The sequence below is a fragment of the Saccostrea cucullata genome, unplaced genomic scaffold (genome assembly GCF_032062105.1).
Source record: "Saccostrea cucullata isolate Sc308-1 unplaced genomic scaffold, CSIRO_AGI_Scuc_v1 ctg497, whole genome shotgun sequence".
In the NCBI taxonomy this organism is placed as follows: domain Eukaryota; kingdom Metazoa; phylum Mollusca; class Bivalvia; order Ostreida; family Ostreidae; genus Saccostrea; species Saccostrea cuccullata.
The window spans coordinates 68454-94042 of NW_026927325.1; the positions used below are offsets into that span (position 1 = coordinate 68454).

Below are 25589 nucleotides of genomic sequence, written 5' to 3' on the forward strand. Positions count from 1 at the left end.
AACAGCCATAAAGTGAACACATTTCAGCTCAAATCCATTTATTTAAGTACATGTGTACAAATATGAGCTTCAACTATAATGCTACATTTTTCGGCCTTCGAATTGCCTGACATTGGTCATTTCCAATAGATATTCCATAAAGATGTGCTGTCCACATGCGCCTTGTCAATTGGATGCTCGGGAATAATGTATTACCCCTCAAAAGATCTAGAAAACCTTTAAGAAGTTTCTTTTAATAGATATAATCTTTGAGGATATTGGTACATGATACATTAAACAATGTATGGCTTCAGACAGAGTAAAAGAAGAGAAGACGTAGTATTATATATTTATTGACTGAGTTCGAGGGCAACATGCATTTTGTCGGACCCAAGAACCAAACTGTTTGCATGAGGCTGTCGAAGGCAGACAGTTTGGTTCGGGGGTCGACAAAACGCATTTTGCCCGAGAACACAGTCAATAAATGTTTTGTTTTGTTATACCTTTCATTTTCATAACTTTTCTTTTTTTTTTAGCATGTATCTTGTTCTTCTTTTCGTATTGTGACCTCAGGTTTGTCACTCTTGAACACCAACGAATGCAAATGAAATTAAGCTCCGCCCACTGTGTGATGTAAGCCGTCCAACATCTCATCGACAGGCCCAACATCTCACTCAGCGGTCAAACGTCGAATCGACGATTTTTTTTTTTATGCTCGCTCAGTCAAACATTAGAAATGTTAGACTTTTTCCGTATAGATTTTTATGGGAAAAATTGTTTAAAGGTATAACAATCTACTTTATTAACAGTATGCAGTATATCTGCAAGGCCACATATATACACAGCGTGTACAAGTATATGACCTATGCATAGTTTCATACACCAGGGACTGCCTAATTTGCTGGATAGCTTACAATTAATTCAGATACTATGTCTAAATGTATATCTTCGACATTCCTAAAAATTTTGATACTTTTACATACGAGTAAATTCTGTAGTATCCTATATATTGAATTATATTCTGTCTAAAACAAACCATGCTGCAAATTTATGTACAAAAAAAACATTGAATAACTTCACATTTGTCAGTTATGATACACAGTCCAAAGAATGGCGGTCAAGAGGGTGCAGATTAATAGATTGTTTGGATGAAGAATTCTCCCTGTGCTTCCCTGAGGGGATGGTCGCGAGGTTGCTGAGGTGCGGTACTTGCTGCGCATGGGACACTGAGGATGCCCGGGGGTGACGGGTTTGTCCTTGTGTCGGATGGTATGACTCACAATGCCTGTCCAGAACTCATTTTTCCCTGAGACAATTGTTGCTCTGTCAATGGAATGCAAAATAGCTTACTAGAAAATGAGGCAATCTCCTATTTTAAGACTTGAGTATTACATTTTGAAGCATTACAAATTTTAATGCTAATTTCTTAGGAGAATATAATCAGTTACTAAAAAAATTAATTCTAAAAAATTGCATATTTTACAGTATTTTTTTTTAATAACGAGTATGTGGATAGACAAAAATCGTGCAAAAAGGTTAGATTTTACTTGCATCTTTGCGATATACATATAGATAACTTGTAAAGATTCGCTTACACAAAATACACCTCTGCTTTGAAATTTTCAGGTGGAAACCAGTTGATGACAATGGAATCTGTATTAATTGGATATTTTTTATGAGTAACAGTTTTCTGCAAAAGAAAGAAAAAAGAAAAGTGGCAATCTCACGATCTCTGCGTGAGTCTATTTTCTTAAAATTCAAAATACACTTTAAACATAATATTTTGGTATTGAATGTTTGCATTGTCCATTTGCGAGAATGGGAAACAACGCTATCCTGGAGAGATGTTCTGCTTTTAAAGACTAAAAATAAAATGTGTACGTCTTTAGACGGTGATTTTTTTTTAATCTTCTAGAGGCCTTGAAACTACCCTCCCCATAAAGTCAAATTCCCTCTTTTATTTGTAATTTTTTCTTATCGCGAATTTCAACACATTACTTAATTAAGTATTTAGCAGTATTTTTTCATCAGTCATTAAATGCAAGATTTATGAATACATGGTACAAACTGCAAAAATAGTCGCCATTTTTCCTTTTTTTTTAACATTTACAGTACATATAAATAGTTTGTTCTTCCCATATACTTCTATGCTTTTTAAAATAATACCCTGGACTTGTTATCCCCTCCCAACGGAGTTGTTCAAAGAGATCATAAAACGCACTTGTGTGTGTTAGTGTGTGTCAAATTGTCCTTGTGAATAACGGAAATGACGTAATTTGCATCGGGATTGATGTCGAATGCTATCTTGATCTATTGATACCCCCCCCCACCCCTCTTGTTTTCTCAGTGATTTTTTTTTTTTGCAATGGAGAAGCTGTTTTGGCAATGATAAATGTATAATAATTTTTATACAGGAAATGTCCTTCTATCTGGGATCCCTCATTCTTTATTTCTTTCAATGTCCGTTGGTACGTTGGGCTTGTAATAGGTAGCCTCGCTACTCACAACATTCATATAATTGTTTTCCTTTTACCTTCCAAGGCCCGAAATTAATTATGGTGGACAGGCAAGGATAAACTATGCCATTCATTTCAAAAGACAAACATTCCATTTGTTCACATTTAAATTGCTAATAGACAGAAACAGTCACCTGCTTCAGAGATCACAACGAAGTTAATGTTAATTCCTATAAAATGTTGTTTAACATTATAAGAAGTTGTAGTGTTTGTGCCTGGGTCCCTTGGGGTGTTTAATCTACTTTGACAAAGCACCTTGTTATAATTAGTATCTCAATGTTCCGCTTATCATAATGTGGTGACATACAAATGACTCGCCTGTCTCGGGGGGCGCGCGTTTTCATCTTGCCATATATATACTTACAAATTGATCGCCTGAGCAGTTCGCTGCCCGCAGGAATTGGTGGTTTTCAGGGACCTCAAAATGTCCAACCGGATGTTTCTGCTGCGGGTCTTTGCAGTTTCCGATAACCCTTGCCTGCATTATGATTCCTTGGATTCGCCATTTACTGTTGGCCTTTATTAAAACTGAAAATAAAACGCTCATGGTGATCATGAATGTAAAATTAAAATGCTGTGCAATATTTCAGATGACAATTTACAACATTAAAAACTATATCTTGCATTTCAAATCTTTTCTTTCTGTATTTAATTCCACAAAGGATCGATTCTTCTTTCATATTTTGGTAAAAATAGACTTTTTCATATATATTTATCATCTGGTTTCAACGTGCAATGGAGTTCGACAAAATGAAATAAAATAAAACTATTTTTAAAAATAAAAAGTAGAACTTTTAAGTCGGTGATCAATTAATTCTATCGGAGAGAAATTATCAGACCTTGAGTGCTTCCGAAGTTAAATCCATGTATGGTTTCAGATGGTTCAATCGTAAAAATCTCTTCACTGTGAGCGTTTCCAACATTTAATGAATCTTTTCCGATCCTTTCCGGGAACAGATCTCTGCATTCCCGCTCTGAAAAGTCGAAAGGATAAGCTGACCAAACGGACCCTTGAATGGACAAAAGAACAGTGACCGCTAAACTCCACATTATAAATATAAAGATAATATCAGTGTTTCCGCTGTGTCTGAAATGCTGCAGTTTAACATCTCACTTTTTTTCTCCCTGTTCGCTGCCTCCTTTACCCCCGGGCATCGCGGTGTAATAAATTACTTGACTTCTTCTCGTGAACTTTGAACTTGTCCCCGAAATATAAATGTAACAACTCACAGAAAGTGAAATAAAACACATCTAGAGTCTCTCATTCATAAACAAAAACACTCTTGTATGTTTTCTAAGCCGAAAGAGTTGTAAACAATATTTTAAACTTTTTTCATATCTAATCTTTCTCGAGGAATGGGGAAGGGGTGGGGTGTCTATGCTTGAAGAATTTTTAGTGGAAGCTGTAGTTATGTGCAAATATTAAAAAAAACACACTGTATCCCGTGAAATCGTTAAAATGCATACACTTATATTTGAAAATATCAAAGAAAATCATGCATTCCATTCAGGTTGTCTCAAACAAATCTTCCATCTTATGACTAAGTTTATCGAATAATGTATGATATCTCTAAATGTGCAATTATAAGATATATGTCCTATGCAATAAAATGACAAAGTCGTGGAACAAGAATCGAACTAGATCAATCTATTGATTTTCTTTTCAGGATAGTTTTATGCATATATACATACGCATACATGTATATGCACCATACAAAGGTATGGTAGAAAGATAGAGCCTTTTTACTTATCTTTTTATGTTCTTGAGGATTCGGGGGTATATAGTTTTTGCCCTTTCCACTCCGTCTGTCTGTCTGTCCGCAAAAACTTTAACCTAGTCCATGACTTTTGAGTGAGTACGGCTATGATTTTCATATTCCACACAAATGCATTCCTTTTGACAAGACTTTTCTTTGTGTACCACCAAATTTGACCTAGCTCTTGGCCTTGGAATTTGACCCATTTTTACAAAAAATTACCATACTCAAACTTTGGCTATAACTTTTGATAAGTTTGTGCTAGGGCTTCCATACTTCACATGTGTATTTATTGGGAAAAGACCTTTCAATGGGTATAAATAATTTTGACCTTGATCTTAGAGTTTGGTCCACTTTTTAAAAAAACTTTAACCTTTAGTCCTAAATAAACATTGAATTCCGGAGTACAATGGCTTTCATATATTTATTCCTTTTGACAATACTTTTCTTTGGATATCAATAATTTTGAACTTTCGACCTTGGGGTTTGACTTATATGTGAGAAACTTCAACCGTTCAGGCTTGCCATATATAAAGCTGCCACACCAGGGTATCATCTTTTCACTAACACTTCTGTTTTTTGTTTTATGGATAACAGACAAACTTTCAAGTCTTCTCTTTCAAAGTTTATTGTATCATTAGATTTTGAATTGTTCATTTTGCCAAACTAGGCCTAGATACATGAACGTGAAAGAAAGTACACTTTAAAGCTTTATACTAAATTACTTTGACGAATTTTTTTTCCTAGACCCCCCCCCCATGTTCTTCATTCAGTGTTTATTGTTAGGAAGAGGGTCTAAATCGTAAAAATATCAATGTTACTCAATTAGATTATGATAATTAATTATGGATCCACCTTATATATTGAATCCGCCACACTCAACTATGACGTCAGATTTCAAAACCACCCACTTCCGGTACTTGAGTTATTTCCCTTTGCAAGTTTTTTCTCAAGAAATTATTATCAAATGGCTAAACAGAGAAAGATATAGAGTTGTTAGACAGAAAATGACGTATTAATACTTATCTACATATGTGCTTTTAAGAACTTTTTTCAATCTATTAAAAGATTTTTTTCCGGTTAAAAAATGAATTATGAGTTATCTTCCTTTGTTGACTTCCTGTTTGTTGTCATCAATATTTTTTGAGTGAAAAATAGTTTTGTGTGGTGGAGAATGTCGACTCGGTTAGAGAAAGAGAAAGCCAAGGCCCAACAAGAAAAGTTTCAGGCTGTGTTATCAAATCTTTTAAAAGACGAAGATAACAAATACTGTGTGGATTGTGACGCTAAAGGTTGTTTTTATACCATTCGGCTTACCATTATTGAGTCATCTTGCCCTTGTGTTGTGGTCTTTGTGTGGTGTTCTACACAATATTAGTGGAATATTATTTTAAACCTTAATATTTCAATGACTTGGTTTTTAAAATACCATTTTAACTGTTTAACATCTTGAATTTTTAGTGAATATTTGAAAGAAAGAAACGAAAGTTGGTCTAGATTACAGGGGTTAAATTATAAATATCTGGGTGCGTCGATTTACCCAATTGGACCCAAATGTAACCCAAATGGACCCAAATGGAAACTCAAATGGACCCAAATGGAAATCAAATGGAATATAAAATATATATATTATAAAAGTTTTTACTTATTTAAAAGATAGAAAATAATGAAATTAAAACAAAAAGAGAATATTTTAATATCATTAATTTCTTTAATTGTATTTTTAAAAATGCAATTTAATTCTATTTGTAATAACTATTGAACATAATCGAATACAAAAATGAAGTATTTGATAGTTTCTATGGCAGTAGGAACGGATGGAGGGGGGTGGAGGAGGGGATGTCCCCCCGCCCCTACCCCCAGATAATTTTGCCGGTATATAGGATACTATGAAAATTTAATGTTTCAAAATACAATATTAGAGATTAATAATAAAAAAATTCATTTGTAACTGTAAGTTCATTTATTTTCATCATTTTGAATAAGTATTAAAATACGATAATACATATTTAATATTCTATTTGGGTCCACGTGGGTCCATTTGTGTTTCCATTTGGGTTCCATTTGGGTCCATTTGGGTAAATCGACGCGCCGTAAATATCTTTCTGTCATCATTGTCCCATTGTATATGATATTTTACATAGATATTTGATCAAAGTTTTTTTTATTATTTTTTTTTTCTATTATTGATAATTTTTTACATTGAATTGGGTCTGGTTATATTTTTGGAATGTAGAAACCATTAATATATTTAAATATTTATATTCCCTGTGTTTTTCTACTAAGCCAACTGTGAAATTGCTTTGAATACCATTTTCGTGTATACTCACACCTAGAAATGTACACGGAGAAACATGCGTTAACGTAACATCACAATGAGGCTGCAGCTATGTAGTAAAAATGCGATGATAGAGGGCAGCGAGAAAATCAAATATTGAGTATATTTTAGTTGCTTCCACACATGTAAAATGTAAATATAAGGAATGTTTTTCAGTTTTGTGTGAATTATTGGTGTGTTCACACAAATCATATTTTTCATGAAGCACTAGCGCGCTTCATGAAATTGTTGTGTGTTAACTCACACAAAATAAAAATTTATAACAGAAAGATTTGTTTGTTTTTGGGAAAATTTCTAAATTGGCAAAGATTTTAGTTAAAAGAAATTTTTTATCACTTCATTTCGACAACAGAGATTCATAACACCACATAATGATGTTTATTTACTAAACATGAAGACCCCCATATTATCATAAAAATTACTCGGTATTTGTTGTGTGTGTCAATAAAAATTGATTTTTAAAATTTTAAATTTCATTTTATGTACATATAGATGTCAACATCGTTTTTTTTTTTTTTATTTTATTATAAAGAATCTTTAGCACTGAGAATCAATATTTTATTGACAACTGTCACCAAATGATAGACTACATACAATATACTTGATAGATGTGTATTAACTGGCACTGAAGAATATGACTCTTGATTTCTTTTTTCAGGACCAAGATGGGCTTCATGGAATTTAGGAATTTTCTTATGTATACGATGTGCTGGAATACACAGAAATCTGGGAGTTCATGTTTCAAAAGTAAAATCGGTGAATCTAGACACATGGACTGCAGAACAAGTGTCTGTAAGTTACAATGCACAAATTAATACTGAGGAAGATATATAAATTCATATGGTAAACTCACTATTAAATTTGTAAGCATTGAATTTAAAAAATGGAGTTTGCTTATTTTTAATCCAAAAAATTATCATACTTCTATAATCAAAAATAATTTAAATTCAATAAAAATTTTTAGCAAGGATTTAAATTATGATTAAAATTGAATATCACTAAAAATTTATTGCGCTTTAAAAAGTTAATTAGCTTTTTAAATATATATTTTTGTGAAAAAAATTCAAACCATCATATTTTTGTGTCTTATCAGATGATGATGGAAATAGGTAACAGCAGAGGAAGAGCCGTCTATGAAGCTAATATTCCGGACGGTTTCCGTCGTCCTCAGACAGACTCGTATCCTTTTTGTACTTTGATTTCAAGAAGATTCCTTTGACGAATTTAAATCCACAAAATTAATTTTTGGTGAAAATAGTTAAAATCATCAAAATTGTTATGTTAATTTTCTGCATGAGAGTTGCTCTCATTTGAAAAATTAGTTCTTTGAGTTCAATGATTATTTAAACAAATTAGCATCATAGTTTTTAAGAAAAAAAAATCATTAAAAAACATTATTGTTATGCCATAACTAAAGCAAAAGCTCTCTGGAAGCCTTTATTAGATCAAAATATGAACAGAAGAAGTACATCGCGAGGGAATGGGTTCCACCTAAATTTTCTGTTCCCAAACAGGTATGTCTCCATGTTGTACTTTCTTCAAAATGCAGTGCATTCAGTTTTCTTGCAAAAATTTTAAATCACATAGGTGTTTAGAATGATCATTATTGTTGTGTGTGTGTTGTTTGCATTTATCCTGATTTTACTGTAGTTAAAAGCAGATGGGGTAAGTCTTAGTGTAGATTGGCTTGATTCTCTCTAGCTCAGACCTTGGTTGTGGAACTAACAATTTCAGTTTATTCTGGTGGTGGTTCATAAAATTTGTCATCTGTTTTAATCTAATTTAAAAAAAATGGAAGGTAAATATATGGGATTTGAATTTTTTTAATTTAGTTAATGAGCAGAAATAGATATTTATTGGAAATTTTTATATACTTAGCTAGCAGTAAAAAGGTTTATAAATTAACAAACAAAAATCTTTTTACATTTGAACTTCTCTATAAAAGCAATTACATGAAGCCAATATTTTAATGCATCTTTGCTAGCCAATGGTTTTTGATTTGTTTTGCTCCACATAGCTAAGGTGGGGTTAATACGAGGGTCACAGTTTTACATAGTAACAGTTCTAGCAATTTTAAAGTCTGATAAAGAACAGAAGGGTGACAATGTAGATGCTTTGATATTCAGCAATCCTCATATACATCTAGAATGTATTCAAACTTGTTAAAGTCTATTTAATTTTTGATTTAAGATGTGTTTTTAAAGGTTTGTATTTCTAGTCTAACTTGGTAGCAAGGGTAGACAAAAAAGGGGAACAATTAAAGTTTAACTTGGGAAGTTAAAAGTAAAAATCTTCATATACCTCTTGAGCTCAATATGACCAAGTTGTGACACAAGCGAGCTTTATATCCCTTTGCTCTCTAACTTAATAATGTTCACATTTAGAATAGTATTGTAATGTTACTAAAAAATTCACATGTAGAAATTTTATATTTACTAGTCACAGATCTAGAATTTGCTTTTAATCATAATCTATATTACTACAAGTTCATACTCAAAATTTACAATTTTGGTATATGTATGTTTGTATTTTAAGATAATGAAGAAATTATTGAATTTCAGCTTTTAGAGGATGATAAGGTGGAGAAGAAGAAAAAGAAACAGTCAGTGGTTCAGCTCTCCTCGGTAATATATCCTCCTATATACTACACTGAGAATATTTTTGGTTTAACATTTTATCTTTAATACATGTACATGAAGAATAAAAAATTATACATGAAATTCACTGAACCAGTACACATTGATTTCTTCTGAGCAGGTTCCAAAAGCAAAACCCTCAGAAAGTTCAGCCACTTCTTCACCTAAAAAGGAACCAGCACCAGTCACCAGTCAAGTAACATCCAGCAACTCAGCCGACCTCCTGGGGTTAGGTCAGTCTGATCTCTTGAATACACGAATCTTTAATTGTACAGCCAATGCACTCTGTAACTACAGCTTAGGTTTGCATAGCTTGTATATTTAATTCTTTTGATTTTACAGACATGCCTGTTGTATGTAGTACTCAACAGAATACCTCCAGTGGTTCTGGGGATTTACTAGGGGAGTTAGGAGATTTTATGGGGGCACCTGTCTCCTCACAGAACAATGTACCTACACAGTCTAGTCAGCCTCTACAATCAACACAGCAGGTACGTAGTACAGTGAATTTGGTCCAAAAATATTTTCATATTGCTTACTTATTTCAGCATTTGAATATGAAAATTTGAAGAAAAAAATCAAGAATTTAAAATCTCATACATTCAGATCTCATTATCATGAACTCATGAAATCATAACATGAATGTAGCCAAGTAAAATCTTCTTCGAGATATCCAAGCATTTGAGGTATTGAAGGTTTAAATACTTTAAAGGTACTTGGACACTAGATTTGAAGTCAACATTTTCTCTATAATATTACGACTTATATATTTTAATAGCATTTCACACAAAAATTAATTAAAAATCTTATTTCGTTTAAAAGTTATTAAAACTTCAAATTTTTTGGTGGGTTTGATTGACACATGTTTGCACTTTCACAAATTTTAACCTTATTCTTAATCCTTAGGAAAAGTGGCAATCTTGTTGTGTATTAATGAGAAAAAGTTTTATATTAAAACTTTTATCCAGAAAAATAATTTTATTCAGGGTAGAAATGTTATAAAGCAAAACTCCTTCATATCGTCATTCTGAACTAAGAGTTGCGTACAGGGTTAAGCAAATCGAGCACACTTGTGTTATGTACACAGTTTTTGTAAACAGGACACGAGTTCTGTTTTTGTTGATGTTTACAATTCACCGGGTGCATTCAATCTGCTTACCACAACTGCACGGACTGACATTATATTGTGTGTTTGTTTTGCTTTCGAACATGTCTAATCTGAATTTTCTGAATTATAGTATTAATATTTTTCATTTATACACAATGAGATTGCCATTTTTTCCAAGGATTAAGAATAAAATTAATTTGTAAAAGTGCAAGGATGTGTCAATCAAACCCGCCAAAAAATTTGAAATTTTAATATCTTTTATTTGGAATAAGATTTTTAATTAAGGCCAAGCTAAAAAATTTCTTTGTTTGCAGTTGCCGAACTATAATTTTTAGACTGGGTAGGCATTCTTTTTTTTTTTTTTTTTTTTTTTTTGGAAAAAAATTGTTTTCAGATTTTTGTCAGATAACATAAAATAAAGTTTTTCATAGGCCTACTGTACATGAATAAGCTCCACTCTTGGTATAAACTACTGATTGATAAAGACAAAAATTGACAATGAAACACTTTCAATATCATGTAAAAATTTGTAAAAAATAATATTACAAAATGGCTAAAAATAGGTTTGGGTCGGGTGCATTTTTATATCTTTAGGCAACTGCAAACAAATAATATTTTAATTTAGGCCTAATTTTTGTGTGAAATGCTATTAAAATATATAAGTCATAATATAAAAGAGAATATAATAACTTCAAATCTGTGTCCAAGTACCTTTAAGAGTAATTGAACAGGACTCCAAATTCAATTTGACATATCAATACAATTCAAGGTATCAGTGTTCCAGATATCTAGGTTAAACTGTACATGTAGACAATATAGTTGCATAAGTTTATAGAAAACTTAAGCCTGAATATAATTTTTGACCACTAAATCTTTTAAAGAATGGAGAGACAGATGTGAATCTGTTCCAAGACTCGACAACAGAGAAACCTCAGGACAAATCTACAAAAGACTCCATCATGGCTCTGTTTGGTAGTTCCTCATCTCAGCAGCCTCAGCAACAACAGTTTGGAGTGCCAGGTACATACACACATTATAAGGAAGCTAACCTACAAAGAATCTTCACAGCATTGATATAAACTTAAAATTTATATGTTTATATGTGCAGTTGGACATTTGCACCAGTTGTATTCAGTATAATTAAGAAAATAGACTAAACTTTATCTGCACTCTAACATGTGTGATTGTCTACTTATATGAATAACACTTGATTATTGCAGTAAGGGGTGAGTGTTGTTTATTAAAATATCAGCTTAATGCAAGGGAAATTAAACAATTAATTATATTGCTAATTTCACAGATAGAAAGCCAGCAATCATAATTAACACAGCATGTTGTATGGCTGATAATATTGCTAGGAATTAAGGTTATTTCATGGTCAAAGTTCTGGTATACTAAAATAAAATATCAAATGTCTAGATTTGTAATATCATTCATTTGAGACTTTGTTTGAACTGCTTTTCTCCTCAAAACTAAAAACTAAATATTTTTGCTTCTAAATGCCCCATGGCATTGGATACCAGTGATTGGGAAGGCCAAAATGCCAATGGGACTATGGCGCAACTGTCAACATTTTTGATGGGCCATTTCGAAAATAAATGGGCCATCAATATAATCTGAAGGGCCATTTTAAAAAATAACAAAGTGACAAACAAATATAAAATACGAGAGAAAACACGTTTTTAATTAACCAAATCTGATTTTTAACATGCAATGCATCAAATTTAAAGGAACTTGCTTAGAATATAACTAACCCGTATTTTGTGTTAAAATTACGACAGTTTTGGAAAGGGAACAGCCCTACAATACTAATAAATGAAGTATTGTACATAATGTAAGTGCTTCGTTTAAGCGGAAGTACTTTTTGACGAGGTTCAACCAATGAGATTTGTTGTTTTAAATTGACTGCATTTAAAACGAAAGTAAAACAAGAAAGAAAGTCGTACGCAAAATATTTCCAAATAACATCGCTAAGAAATGAATGCGCACCTTGGCGCCATGATTGATTGATTTAATGCGCCATTTTTCACTTCAATGCGACTATGGCGCGTGGCGCAAGCCCTTCCCAATCACTGGGATACATTAAATTAACTGTCTTTTTACTTTTTGGAAATAGCTCAATGAAATGAAAATAAATTTTTGTAATGAAAAATCACTATACAAAAATGTATTACATGCTGTATAATACACATGTTCAAATGTAAGAGGATGAGGTGCTATTTTTGCTGTTAAACCAACATTACTGTACATATATGTCATTTCCACACACACTGAATTTCACGTACCAGGGGGTCTGTGTGCCCAGTCTATGTCTAAAATCATTTCCTTGACTGTGTATCTCAGATAATCAGGTACATAAGCAATTTCAGTTTGAAAAGGGTGTGGGAGCCTGGCATACCAAACATTTTCAATTTGAATGGGCATTACCAAATAAAAATCATTTGATAGGCAAATAAGAAAAAAAAAATTGGATGGCATTAAATGTAATTATTGAGGGGATATGTCCATAAAGCAGCCTTGTTTTCTATAGTATACTAAAAATAGCAGCAAAATTATGGAAGCCCCCCCCCCCCCACCACCACCACAATTCGTAGAGCCATGTGTATAGTGCTTTTTGTGTCCATCAAAAGTGTATTTAGCACTGAGTACTTGTATAGATATAACCATTGTGTGCCACTTACAGGTAGCTATGCCCCTCCCTATGATGTGTACCAGTATGAAGCAGGTACAGGAAAACAAGCATGCTTATGGCTTCTCTTTTATCTCAAGTAGTTGAACTTTCATGGCTTTTTGTGCATTTATTATTACACAGATATGATACATTTGCTTTGTTTTCTTTTCTTTTTTTTTTTTTTTATTTCTTACTCAGTGGATGTAGGATATGAATGCATGTTAAATTTTGGTATGATAATTATTTGGCTTTTGAAGTATCAATTTTGGACTCTGTAAATACTTTTTAAATTTATATTTTGATGCCCCCCTTTGATTTTGATTATAAATTGTATAAAAGAGCAGGTGTGTTTGATCTGAAAAAGTATTCAAAAGTTGAAAGTTGGCTGTTAAATATTAGAAGAAAAAAATCCCCACACGTGCACTTTATTTTAAATCATGAACATTCATATAAGAGGTATTAAGTACATGTGTTTTAGAAAGTGATGTATTTTTCAAGAATGTAGAAAGGTTTGTAAACTAAATTAAAAGAAATGACTGATTTTAAGCCTCTTACACCTTCATTCTATGTAAAGCATTTGAGAAAAGTATTATTAGGGCCCCGCAAGGATTTGCGGGTGCCCTATAGTAATCACTCTGTCTGTCCGTCTGTCCGTCTGTCCTTCTTCCGTCCACAAATTTTCTGTTTTTTCCTAATAACTTTTTTTATGGTTGCCCAATTAAGTTCAAATTTGGTATGGTAGTTCAGTAGGCAAAAAGACATATTTTGATGCGAAGTTTGTTTCTCTATGTCCTCTGGTTTGGAGCTGGGGTGGTGGGGTAGATTCCATAACTTTATATAAGAATGAATTGGCAAAGAGAGATAACTTCTGAAAATGTTCCCATTGTAAACTGAATACTGCAATGAATGAGTCTCTTAGGATTAATTAGCTTTCCTCCTGAAGAAAATCCAAAGCATTATCTTTATCTGTCGCATTGAGATTAATTACCACCTCTGTCTGCAAATGAAGTTTGTTTTGAAGTTAAGTCCATTTGGAATGCTATGGACACTCTGAAATGTGGATTGAAGTATAAATGTTTTTACTTTATTTTTGTTGAAATCAAAAATGAGTTCTGATTTCATTGAATTCTAAAAACAAGAAATAGATTATAGAAGATATGTATATTTTTTATTTTTATTTATTTTTTTTTTGGCTTCATGAAAATTCAAGAATATTATTATTAATTTTTAAGGTAGTAGGATAAAAACCTCATTCTATCGTTACTGAAAAAGTTCTTATTATAAATTAAGAAGAAAATGATGAGAGAGAAGTACAATTAATCGCTTGGGATTAATTATCTAGTCTGCTGCAGAAAATTTAGAAGGCTTATCTTTATCTGTCACTTTAAGATTAATGAAAACCTTTGTTTGCAACTGCTGTTTGTTTTGAAGTTAAGGTCAAGCCTTCATGAATATATGTATTTGCATTCATTGAAGGCTGGCATTTTATATAACACAAGCTTCATTATTGTTTAGATATACATTCAGTGTTGAGTTGTTCTTTACTGCATTATGTAAATACAAGGATATTATTTACAGGTTTTTAGATATTCAGGAATTATCTTGAAATTTTAAGAATACAGTTGCTGTTTCTTATTCGTCATATATTTTTGAATCATTCCATAAGCTGCACCCTTATAATTCTACCCCATGGCGGGGCCCTTGCTGACTGGTCAGTTTTCTAGTTTTCTCTCATTATTTTTAGACTATTATACTCAACAATATTTTTTGGCTATATCAAACATAATCCAACATAACAGTTCATAAACACATAAACAGGAAATAACCTCTTTAAGTTGCCTTGTTTTGCTTATGTCATTCTTAATTGTTATTCAACATACCATTTTTAGCTGAAAATCTTATTCATTATGTTTTCATAAAAAGTATACACAAATATTCATTTTTGCTAATCATTCATTTCAATCCATTTAATTAATATGCTTTTAAAGACCTCTTCAATAAGTTACTTAATTGCTTTTTATTTGTTGTTTCAGGAGGTGTGTACATGCCACAGCAGAACATGGGGATGTATGGGATGCCACCAAACAGTATGATGGCACCAAACATGCAGTACCAACAACAACAGATGGGCATGATGAATATGCCACAACAGGTATGTCTAATGGTCATATCACTGTAAAGAGTTAGATTCTTTACGTACCTGTATCATTCATTTAGAAAATGTTGCCACAATAACATATATAATTTAGATGATAGACATGTAGCGATGTACAAGAATTGTGTAATAGATATCAGATTTTTTATGTATTTTAAGTGGAAATAGAGGTAATTCTTTTAATATATTTGCAGCAACAAGGAATGTATAACATGATGGGCATGCCACCAGTTAGCCAGGCAGGGTATGGGAACCAGCAACAGATGCAGCAAATGCAATATCAACAGGTAAAGGATATTCTTTGTATTTTTTCTAATAATTTGACATAATTGCCATAATTTTAGGACATTGATTAAGTGAAGATGTCACGTGCAATCTGTTAGGCTTTAGTCATCCCTTACCATTTGAACTTTTTCAGGTTTTTCTCTTAATCCCTTGACCAATTTCAACAAATTTTGGTATACTAGTATAGTATCTATGGGCTGAAGGGAACAAGAAGTGTTAATTTTATGTTTCAGCATTCCTTTTGATCTAAGGAATTGGGCATAATCCATCAAAACTAAGACAATCATCAAAGATCTTCTTTACTCCAAACATCAAGCAGTTGAACTGTTTTTAGCATGATTATAATGAGCATAGAACCCTCGTACAAAATTTTGGAATTCATGACCCCTGAGTCAGGCTGTTGTGACACAATATATATTGCAATGAGAAGATGAAAAAAATTAACTTGATGATTATCAATGAGTTAGATCATTCAACAAAAAATTTTATAATAATAAAAACCTACCAACTTACTCATCTTGAAATGGGTGAACTGGAGTACATCAAACATTTTTTAAAACCTAAAATATGCATGTATTTGAATACTTTCAGTAATTAGTTTAATAGTACTTTTTTTTCTACTATGTTTTTTAATGATGAAATGTTGTGTATTTTCAGATGCAGCAACAAATGGCACAGATGCGTTTGGGAAGTGGAAACACAGGAATGATGGGGGTCCCAATGGGGAACCAGGGGGCTATGAATTGGGGTGCACCTGCCAACAGTGGACAGACTCTCTCTACAAACTTATGGAAATGATGATACTGAAATATTAGTGTGATAAATTAACATTCCATGCATAAAGCTGGATAATGTGTAGGCATTTTCGTCTCAATTTAATCTCGTTAGTTAACTAACGAGGGAGTAGGGAACAGACAGGGTCTTGTTCTACTTTTAATAAAACAAAGTTAAAAACAATTTTTAATTAATTTTAACTAGCTCAAATATTTTAATAATTAGCTATGAAAGGAATATTTAAGAAATATTTCAAAATAAAATCACTTTATTTAAATTCGAGACAACTAAGACTACTAAACAGAATTTATTTTTGAAAAAAGATTATCATTTTTTTAAATGCCTTTTTTTTTTTATATCATTATAATATCTTTTGATCATTGTTATGTTTTAACACTTGTGCAATCGACAAAACTATCATCTGACATGTGTATCAATTTTATATTTGAAAGTTCAGGGATATTTGCACACAACATTTAAAGACGGCCATTTAAACTTTATAACATCTAACCTTTTGATTTAGCATACATATGTTTACTAGCCTCATATGTTGTGGACTCCTAGAAGTATTGTTGATGCAGTAAAAATGTAGCCTCCTTAGAAAATATTAAAATCATTATTACATACATGTACCAGTACTCATGACATAGGTGAAGAGTAGGTTGGGAAAAGCTTAGATGGGGATATACTGAAAATTAAGCTTAAAATTGGAGCAAAACTAAGTAGTGAAGTGTGAATCTATCTTTTAACAAATTGCTTTAAATTTGAGGAGTATTTAAATCGCACAAGCTTTTGTACAAATGTGAGTGAATGTAAAGGTGTGACATTATTCATTTTCTGTGTAGACAATTAAACAATTGACTTGAATGTTGTGGTTATAAGAATATACCTTATTGGTCCTGTATCATAATTAACAGTATTTCATATAAAATGAAATTGTATTACAGTGTAAGATTTTTTTTTTTGGTTTTGGCATATGATGTCAGTATTACATTCTTTGAAAAAGGATAAATTTGTGGGATTTAAAAAAAAAAATGTTAATTTTCTGCTCTTTTTCAACAAGGTACTCTCTGAAAGAAGGGGTTTAGTCTATAGGGGAGGGGTTCAATCTGTTATTGGACATTTTTCATTGCCAAATTGTTGATGTAGATATAATTATTATTTTATTTGTTTTTATTTTTTGTGCATCAATAAATTTCATTATAATAATTCTTCAGCGTTGATTTTTTTATTACATATCTTACATACAGTCCAACCTTAGTCATTATCTCATCAGTTGGACTGAGAAATAATTTTGAAATATCCAAGGATTTCAGATATTGAGGGTAAAATACTTAAAGAATAAGTTGTTCGGACCTTCAAATCATTTTTCCATACAAATGGTTTATAACATTTCAGTGTTGGAGATATTACCATCATAAAAATCAAGTACCGGTATAACATTACTGAAAAGCTTTCTATGACAGATCATTCTGCTAAAAAATGCTGTTTAAGGATAACATCCATGTCAATATAATGCCAACAAGCACCTACAGTCACTTTTGCTATTTACTACAAATTGGTATACATGTATATGAACTATTTAACAGAAAAGAATAGGGAATCTAGCTTGTATGTAGTTCAAAGATTTATGTGAGAATAGTAATAAAAAAAATCAAAATCAAATAATTAAGGAAAGGAAGGTGAAAATAAACTTCACTAATATGCTGGCATTCTTAGGTTTGTGAACATTTGCATTTGGGTATACGACGTGTTGAGCTAAAATCCTGAATCACATTTCATTTTAATTTACAAGCGTGTACGTGTTATTGTAAAAGGGAACAAATTATATAATCAAGTTTTCTTAGTCATGTCACCTTACTGTTAAGGCTGAGTAGTAGAACGGCACAATATTTTTTAAGTAGATGGGGTACGTAACAATCCAGTGAAAATCTTCATTTCTGAAGAAGGTGTAGTGTGACTCAGGTGATTGCTGTTGCCCATGGGCCACATGTTTTAAAAATAATATGTAATTTATTTACCACATTTTTAAACTTTGATATCACTAATAAAAATTCGTGAATCATTTGCATACAAATAACAGGTGAGCATGACAGTCCTTTATTCACAATAATCGACTAAAATAAGAACGACTTAATGATGATATTACGAATATGTCTTAATCTTTTCTACGCTTTAATTGAAGAATGAAATCACTTCAATGTAGAAAATGGATATGAAGTCGATTTATTCTAGCACATGTGAATAATCAAAATACTGAAGTTTTATTTAAGAAAATTGCTCTTGACAGTCATTTGACGGTACGTGTTATCTCTTTCTTCAGATCGTATCTATTTTTCAAAAGCTTCCAAATCTTGAAATCCAATGTATATTTCGATTTTAACAAGTGTTTACTCTAACTTGAAATATTGTTTTTCACTTGACAATATGATAAAGCAATTTAAGCTAATTAATCGCCTTGTATGCAAACTTTTTGAGAATTACATCGAAGAATTCTCTGGCGGATAAACAGTCTGTTTAACTATTTGGTGTACAGTAAATGGGACACTGAGAAATGAAGAAGGGAAAGGTAATGAACAGCGAATATGTGAACAGGGCCTGTGGAAATTCAGGGGGCATATTAATTTGATGTGTAGTGGGTAGGTCACATGGAGGAGTCCAGGAGGTGCATTTACAATGTTATGTAGCTGCAGATCTGTAGCGTTATGGTTTTATATATTTGTCTTTGACCATAACGCTACAGATTCCGTAGTGCAAAAAAGATGCAATTTACGGCGCAATATTTTCTGCGCTCTTTTGGGGAGAATTTCTCCACTTTCCAGCATCGGTCAATTAACTACCTTTCATTCCCTAATTCTAGACACATTCTGTACCCAATATGTACAGTTTATCCACCTCCCAACCATTTATAGTTGTCTCTACAGGCAATAAACTTGCTTGAAGTGAATTTTCAGTAATATAACAAATAATTTTAATCAAGCAAGTTTATCACTTGTAGAGACGACCATAAAGGGTTGGGAGATCGATAAAATATACAGATTAGTTAAATAATGTGTCAAGAATTAGGGGTTGAAAGGTAGTTGATTGACCACTGCTAGAAAGTGGAGAAATTCTCCCCAAAAGAGCGCAAAAAATATTGTGCCGTAAATTGCACCTTTTTTGCACTATGGGATCTGTAGCGTTATGATCAAAGACAAATATATAAAACCATAACGCTACAGATCTGCAGCTAAATGTTATGTAGGTAGGCAGCATTAGATGATTTTAATACAGTATCCATCTTGACCATGTTGACCATTGAAATTTCCATATGTTTACTAAAGGCAGGATAAGCACCTTTAGTGGCCCTTCACACATGTAGCAAGCCCTACGTTCTGATCAGATAGACGAAATAAGTCTAAAACCTGAGTATTTTTACCCAATATAGTCAGGTGATCAAAATATTGATGTAGATTAGCTGTGTAACAGGAAAAGAGAAAATGTATGAATGGACTTGAAATCGAACCCGGGACCCCTGCATCTCTAGCCAGGTGCTCTACCAACTATTTAAAGCTTTCAAGGCTGATATCTGTGGCCCAAACTGTTACAGCTGTAACAACATAATCAACTGAAATTGTGTAGTGTAGATTAGTCATTTTAATCGCCAGCAACTTTTGAACATCAATAGCTTTATAAGTTTAAAGATTTATATGTCTGTAAATAGATAGTTTTCTAAAGGCCTGAATTAGCGAAAGTTACCTCCCGTTGGTCGCCATATTGGAGGTTGACTCATTGATTTTCCCTTGTTGTCTTACCAAGTTTAAGAAAATATAGCAGAAATATTTGGTGGAAAATTTTTATCAAATAATTTTTTTTTAAATAAAGGGGGCTTCCTAAGATTTATATACTTCAGAAAAATAATGATTTCTAATTCAAAATAGCAAATTTAAAAATTTTAAATTGGTTGAACAATGAAGGAATATGAGCATTTGGACCTCCAGTATGGCGGCCAAGGGGAAATAACTCTTGCTGAAATCTGGCCTATCGAAAACTATCTATAGTTGGCTGGTCATTTTGAATTGAGCTAAAGTTTATTTTTTTACTGTCAGACGCTATTAAGGAAAACTCAGATGTGTGACTTAACAAATGGTCAGACTAAAATTTAGGGTTGTTTGACTGCTTCAATAGAAGAAGTCAGCCATCACATTAGGAGCAGAGTTGTGGCTGCCTGGTTGAAAATAATCAGACAGACAAACCAGAGAGCTACAGATCCAAGCATTGTAAAAACCTTTGATTTACAGCCACACTTGTACTTATAGTATTCTGCTCACTTTGGATGTCATTTTTTGCATGATATGCATTCCCTTGTTTAATTATATGGTATCTGTTTATTAGATATTAACTCCATATAATCATTATTGATGATGAAGATATTTGTATCAATAAAAAGCAATTTTGGTATAAATCTGATATACTGATCAAGCTTTGTCCCACCTGAACATGATCAGATAAAGAAAACCAAATGTACTTATAAGTAGTACATTCCATTGTAGATGTAGTAGAAATGGAAGCAAATGTACCAAGGCATGTCTTGAAAGGTGTTAGCTTTAATTCCTACAACTCAAGTGATATTTTGGAACTGAGTGTTAAGGAAATCACTAATCCTCAGACATTTGACAGCCTTCTTCATCCAACTTCTGGAGGCTTGTATGATCCAAAGCTAGGTAAGTTCTTGATTAGAGAAATGTTAATTTATATATTCCTAAGCAATTATAGCTTTTTTTTTCCTAAGTTGCATATTCAGTTTGGATCCTTTTTTTGTTTAAAACAACTGCCATTCATAATAATTTCTGACTTTGTGATTTAAATATCCAATATACAAACATTTTTTTAAAATAATATAATTTTATTAATAATAAAGAAGTGCTTCTTGTACTTGTTGTATTTTGATGAGGTATATATGGGAGATACTTGATTATACAGGTCCTACTGATCGAGATGAACGATGTCAGACATGTGGTCTGGGACAGGCCAAATGTCCGGGACACATGGGTCACATCACTCTACCTCTACCCATGTACAATCCAGTCTTCTTCAATGTCTTGTATCAGGTAAGGGGGGATACTGTAAAGGTGGGATTTTTTTTACATCAAGTGGAAACATTGACGAATCAACTTTTCCAGAATTTCCACTTTTTAACTTTCACAGTCTTGTTATAAAAGTCACTGTTCATTGCTACACTATACAGTAAAACTTCTCTAAACCGGCCAGCTGCCGGACTGAATAAAATGGCCGGACTGGAGGGGTGGCCGGTTTCCCGAGAATCTAACATACTGAAGAAATGCAGAACTATGACAGATGCTAGGAAAAATGGTGTCTGTTATAATTATCTGTCAACATATTATTAATTATCGGCAGACACGTAATATATATTAAGGTCTAAAAAAAGGAAATTATTATTAGTGATGATAAATTCGACATACATGTTGATTTTCATGAAAAGAAATAAGAAAAAAAAAGAACAGAAAAAAACATGGAAAGTTACTTTATTAATCATATGCGAAGAAATAAACCAGACTCTTTACCTTAACTGAAGTCTATTCAGAATACTGCATGTGTATCTGTGTATCGCTTACGTCATTAAACAAATGTTTGTACTTCAGTTACAAGTAATAATTAAAGCCTTTCTGAGCAAAACTTCTCTTATTTTAATCATGAAATGTATATTTTGGTAAACATTTTAATTAATTTTTTTTTCTTAACATTATTTAACAGTACCCAATTTTAAGGCCGCTTATGTGTATTTAAAAGGATGATGCAATATGGCGTGCGATAATTTGTTGATTCTTTTTGTGATTTAATTTCATTAGTTGCTTGATATCTAATTAATTCAAGTTTAATTAATGTTAATCATATGTGCACAGCTTGGACTGGCCATTTACGTAGTCTGGCACGATGACTACCCCATCAAGACGGCTAAACAATAGAAAACCTTATGAGGCCATATTCAATTTTTCACACCTCTGACTTCTCGTGGGTAGGCTATTTTCACACCTCCGGTCGGTCATTATTACCCCTCTGGCCAATGACAATTAAATTTCTTGCAATAAAAAAGTGGCCGGTATGATGAGGGGAAATTTCCTATGTTTTTTAACTTTTGTTCTTGGAAAAGTGGCCGGTGTCCGGTTTTCAGGGGTGGCCGGTTTTATGAGAGTTTGTGTGTAAAGAAATGTTAAGAATTTTGCCGGGACTTATAAATTTGGCCGATGTTCAGGGAGAACCGGTTTCCAGGGGGGCCGGTTTGGAGAAGTTTCACTGTAGTAGGTTGTCAAATTTTCCATTTTTATGATATACTGAAGTTGCCAAACTTTCAATCCTTCTATGTGACTTATTTACATTGAATAAAATTTTTTAACATGTATAATATTTTTTATTTCATCCTGTACATTTGACTATTATTGATCGACATACATTGAATTTCCTCAGGTTTTGAAAGGAACATGCTTTGAGTGCCACCGACTAGCAGTCCATTCCTTGAAGTCCTCTGTGCTGGTTCAGAAGTTTCGTCTTTTGGAGCATGGACTTCTGTCGGAAGTGGCAGACGTTGATGAATACTTAACACATCTGATCTCAGAATACGACGTTTCTGCCGAGGAGAAGATACTGGAGCTACTGAATGAAATGGTGCTAAACAAACTCAACAGTAAGTTTTCTTCAAGGGATGTAGGAAAATTTTATACAGTCAAATTTTGTTATCTCAAACTCGGAAAAGAAAAAACTTCGAGATAGCCAAAGGTTTGAGATATCTGGGTAAAATGCCTAAAGAATTAGGGATTGGAACTTCCGAATCACTTCCAGATATCCATTGTATTTGAGATATTGGTGTTCAAGATACCAAAATTCAACAGTGGATACAGCAGTGATTTTTTCATACATCATCCACATAGAATACTTCACTCTATAGTGTATTTGAACAGGTACAGCAAAGCAAGACAACAATGTGAAGAATGTAGAGGCTTGTAAGAATGCTGCAAGAAAGGATTTTCTCAGTGAACATTTTACAGTGAAAGGTAAATGTGTTCACTGTAAAGCCAAAAGACTGCCGCTGAGGAAAACACAGAATGCCAAGATAATGCTGTCTACTATCATCCCAAATAAGACAAAGTGAGTGTTGTTCATGGACATATTATATAATAACCATAACAATTTATGGCTGTCAGTTTTATGTTCTTTAATTGGAACATTTTTGTATGCCCCAAGATCAATGATCAGGGAGCATGTTGTTTTGGTCTTGTTTAAAAATCTGGAATTCTGTAATTTTTTGAAAACTTTTGTCTTTCCTCATAACTTCTGAATCAGGAAACATTACAATGAGCTAGGTACATTCATATACACTGTATTAAATGTAAGGCACATTGGCATGTTTCTCCCTTAATATAATGGAAACTGTCCAACCACATATGCAGTAGGCCTATCCATTTATGATGTTTGCGAACCTGAAAGTACATATCATCACTGTTACCTTTCAGAACACCTTCAGGGCCCAAAAAAGTCACCCAGACAGAGGAAGATGACTATGGGGAGGAGGAGGGTGATGAGGAGGATCAGGTGACAGGTAAACAGGTGTATGTGACCTCAGCTGATGTCAGGGATCACCTCAGACAGGTGTGGCAGAAGGACGGCCAGGTCCTAAAGTGTCTATTTCACTTCCTGTCCAATTTAGGGGCAGATTATCCAACAGATGCTTTCTTCATTGAAATTATACCAGTGCCACCTTCCAGATTTAGACCAGTAAGAACTTTTGTTTTGTGGGTGTAATATGTGTATATTTTTTAAATCTTTGTTCGTGAATCAGGGAAAACTTTTCAATTTTAATTGCATATAAATACAATTTTGAAAAAAATTCCTTTCCTCCAGGTATCTTCACTGAGAGACAAGAAATTTGAGAATCCCCAGACCATGAACTTGTGCAATGTTTTGAAAGGTTCAGCTTTGATTCGTAAAATTTTGTCCTTGAAATCAGTTGAAGAGGATGGAAAGGAAATGACAGAAATTGAACCAGTAAGTTTAGAGATAGTACAGTACTTGCACAAAAATAATTTGGGCTTATATACATATGAATGAAACTGTTTCTTTTTCATTCTTTATTTGTTCTTAAAATCGAGATCTGTATTGGACAAAGGCGAGTTGTTGTATGTGTGGTTACCTGGTAATTTTTTTTTCATGGTTTTATTTGTATTTATCCATGCAAGATCCATATACAAAAAAGAAGAGTAGTTTTACATGGAGAATTCACTTCAACAACATATCTTTAAGAAATACTTTTAGCTGCAAAAAAGAATTGGTGAACTAGTGGGAGAAACTGTGCTTAGTTATTGAGAAAAATATCTTTATCATTACAACTGTGTTCTAATTGACTGGGTGAGCACAATTCAATAAGATTTTATTTTTGACAGACACTTGTAACAGAGATTCCAGGAGCCACTTTGAATGAGAAGCTACAGAATGCCTGGGTAAAACTACAGACAGTGGTCAATTGTATTCTAGATGGAGACGCAGACAAATTGGCTCAGGACAAACTTATAGGAGTCAAACAGGTCAGTATTGAATAATGCTAGCATGTTGCAGAATTTTCAACTGGAAAGATCATTGAAAGCTGCATTGCTTCCAAGATGAACTTAAAACTACAGTTGTGAACCAATAAAAATTTGGCATTTGGTTATAAGCATTGATGTAAAATATATGTGAGTTGGTTTGATAACTGTAATTTCCCATTTCACAGATACTAGAGAAGAAAGAAGGGTTGTTTAGGAAGAACATGATGGGGAAGAGAGTGAACTTTGCCGCCCGTTCCGTTATATCACCAGATCCCTGTATCAGTACAAATGAAATCGGAGTCCCTGAAGTGTTTGCCAAGAAGCTGACATTTCCACAACCAGTCACACCATGGAACGTCCACGAGTTACGACAAGCTGTCATTAATGGCCCCAACAGCTATCCAGGGTATGAAGTTTAGATACTGTTTCACATACTGTGGATCCTTATAGAAATCATGATAGTTTGAATTCAGGCAAAGGTTAAGGATGTCTTGAAGGACCTTAAGATATAAATTATTCATTGTTTCTAAAATTCATAGCTATTTATGTAGAAAATGAAAATAAAGGGATTTGAATTTCCACAAGTTACGAGGGCTGTTCAAAAATTATTGAAACATTGGGTTATTTTGCTTTCTAATGAACATCTCTCCGTGAAAATTTACATATACCTTTGACATACTCTAAGAATTAATAAAAGCAAGAAATATTTTACAAATATAAAATACTTTCTCTACAATGGTATATAAATGCGTCAATAGAATGAATACCCGGAGCAGTCACGAAATCAGATATTG

General features: G+C 32.8%; 3 protein-coding genes across 8 annotated transcripts in view; 2 read left to right on the top strand and 1 right to left on the bottom strand.

The window, feature by feature from the left end:
- Window positions 1-21: 21 nt before the first annotated feature.
- Window positions 22-3710, bottom strand: LOC134274067 (putative defense protein Hdd11). Its single transcript, XM_062756305.1, has 4 exons — window positions 3335-3710; window positions 2860-3023; window positions 1575-1669; window positions 22-1302 (listed from the first exon to the last, which is right to left on the bottom strand). The coding sequence occupies exons 1-4, from the start codon at window positions 3543-3545 to the stop codon at window positions 1065-1067; spliced, it is 708 nt and encodes a 235-aa protein (XP_062612289.1). The 5' UTR covers window positions 3546-3710; the 3' UTR covers window positions 22-1064.
- Window positions 3711-5354: 1644 nt separating this feature from the next.
- LOC134274074 (stromal membrane-associated protein 1-like) lies at window positions 5355-17430 on the top strand. Of its 6 annotated transcripts, none has more exons than XM_062756316.1 (13): window positions 5355-5544; window positions 7249-7382; window positions 7684-7769; window positions 8008-8104; window positions 8241-8255; window positions 9152-9214; window positions 9348-9459; window positions 9569-9717; window positions 11216-11354; window positions 13018-13059; window positions 15039-15157; window positions 15355-15447; window positions 16103-17430. In XM_062756316.1, exons 1-13 carry the CDS (start codon window positions 5427-5429, stop codon window positions 16241-16243), a joined length of 1308 nt encoding a protein of 435 aa, XP_062612300.1. In that variant the 5' UTR covers window positions 5355-5426; the 3' UTR covers window positions 16244-17430. The 6 variants fall into 6 exon arrangements, with proteins under 6 accessions (XP_062612300.1, XP_062612301.1, XP_062612304.1 ...); XM_062756317.1 differs by having other exon boundaries at window positions 5356-5544; window positions 8014-8104; XM_062756320.1 differs by lacking the exon at window positions 13018-13059 and having other exon boundaries at window positions 5356-5544.
- Window positions 17431-18405: 975 nt separating this feature from the next.
- LOC134274082 (DNA-directed RNA polymerase I subunit RPA1-like) overlaps window positions 18406-25589 on the top strand; it is a 31732-nt gene continuing 24548 nt past the window's right edge. The window contains exons 1-9 of the mRNA XM_062756329.1: window positions 18406-18519; window positions 20752-20922; window positions 21182-21309; window positions 22685-22901; window positions 23176-23362; window positions 23728-23989; window positions 24116-24259; window positions 24655-24795; window positions 24981-25201. Coding sequence (XP_062612313.1) covers window positions 20763-20922; window positions 21182-21309; window positions 22685-22901; window positions 23176-23362; window positions 23728-23989; window positions 24116-24259; window positions 24655-24795; window positions 24981-25201 — 1460 coding nt within the window. The 5' untranslated portion in view covers window positions 18406-18519; window positions 20752-20762. The remainder of the gene's footprint in view (window positions 18520-20751; window positions 20923-21181; window positions 21310-22684; window positions 22902-23175; window positions 23363-23727; window positions 23990-24115; window positions 24260-24654; window positions 24796-24980; window positions 25202-25589) is intronic.

What these genes read in the sequence shown, in the direction of transcription:
- LOC134274067 (XM_062756305.1), bottom strand. Translation starts at nt 3,545, where the DNA reads ATGTGGAGTTTAGCGGTCACTGTTCTTTTGTCCATTCAAGGGTCCGTT. An exon ending in TAACTTCGGAAGCACTCAAG is followed by an intron (nt 3,024 to 3,334) that starts GTCTGATAATTT and finishes TTTTATTTTCAG; the next exon opens with TTTTAATAAAGGCCAACAGT. An exon ending in ACTGCTCAGGCGATCAATTT is followed by an intron (nt 1,670 to 2,859) that starts GTAAGTATATAT and finishes TTTCTTTTGCAG; the next exon opens with AAAACTGTTACTCATAAAAA.
- LOC134274074 (XM_062756316.1), top strand. Translation starts at nt 5,427, where the DNA reads ATGTCGACTCGGTTAGAGAAAGAGAAAGCCAAGGCCCAACAAGAAAAG. An exon ending in GGACTGCAGAACAAGTGTCT is followed by an intron (nt 7,383 to 7,683) that starts GTAAGTTACAAT and finishes GTGTCTTATCAG; the next exon opens with ATGATGATGGAAATAGGTAA. An exon ending in TGATGAATATGCCACAACAG is followed by an intron (nt 15,158 to 15,354) that starts GTATGTCTAATG and finishes ATATATTTGCAG; the next exon opens with CAACAAGGAATGTATAACAT.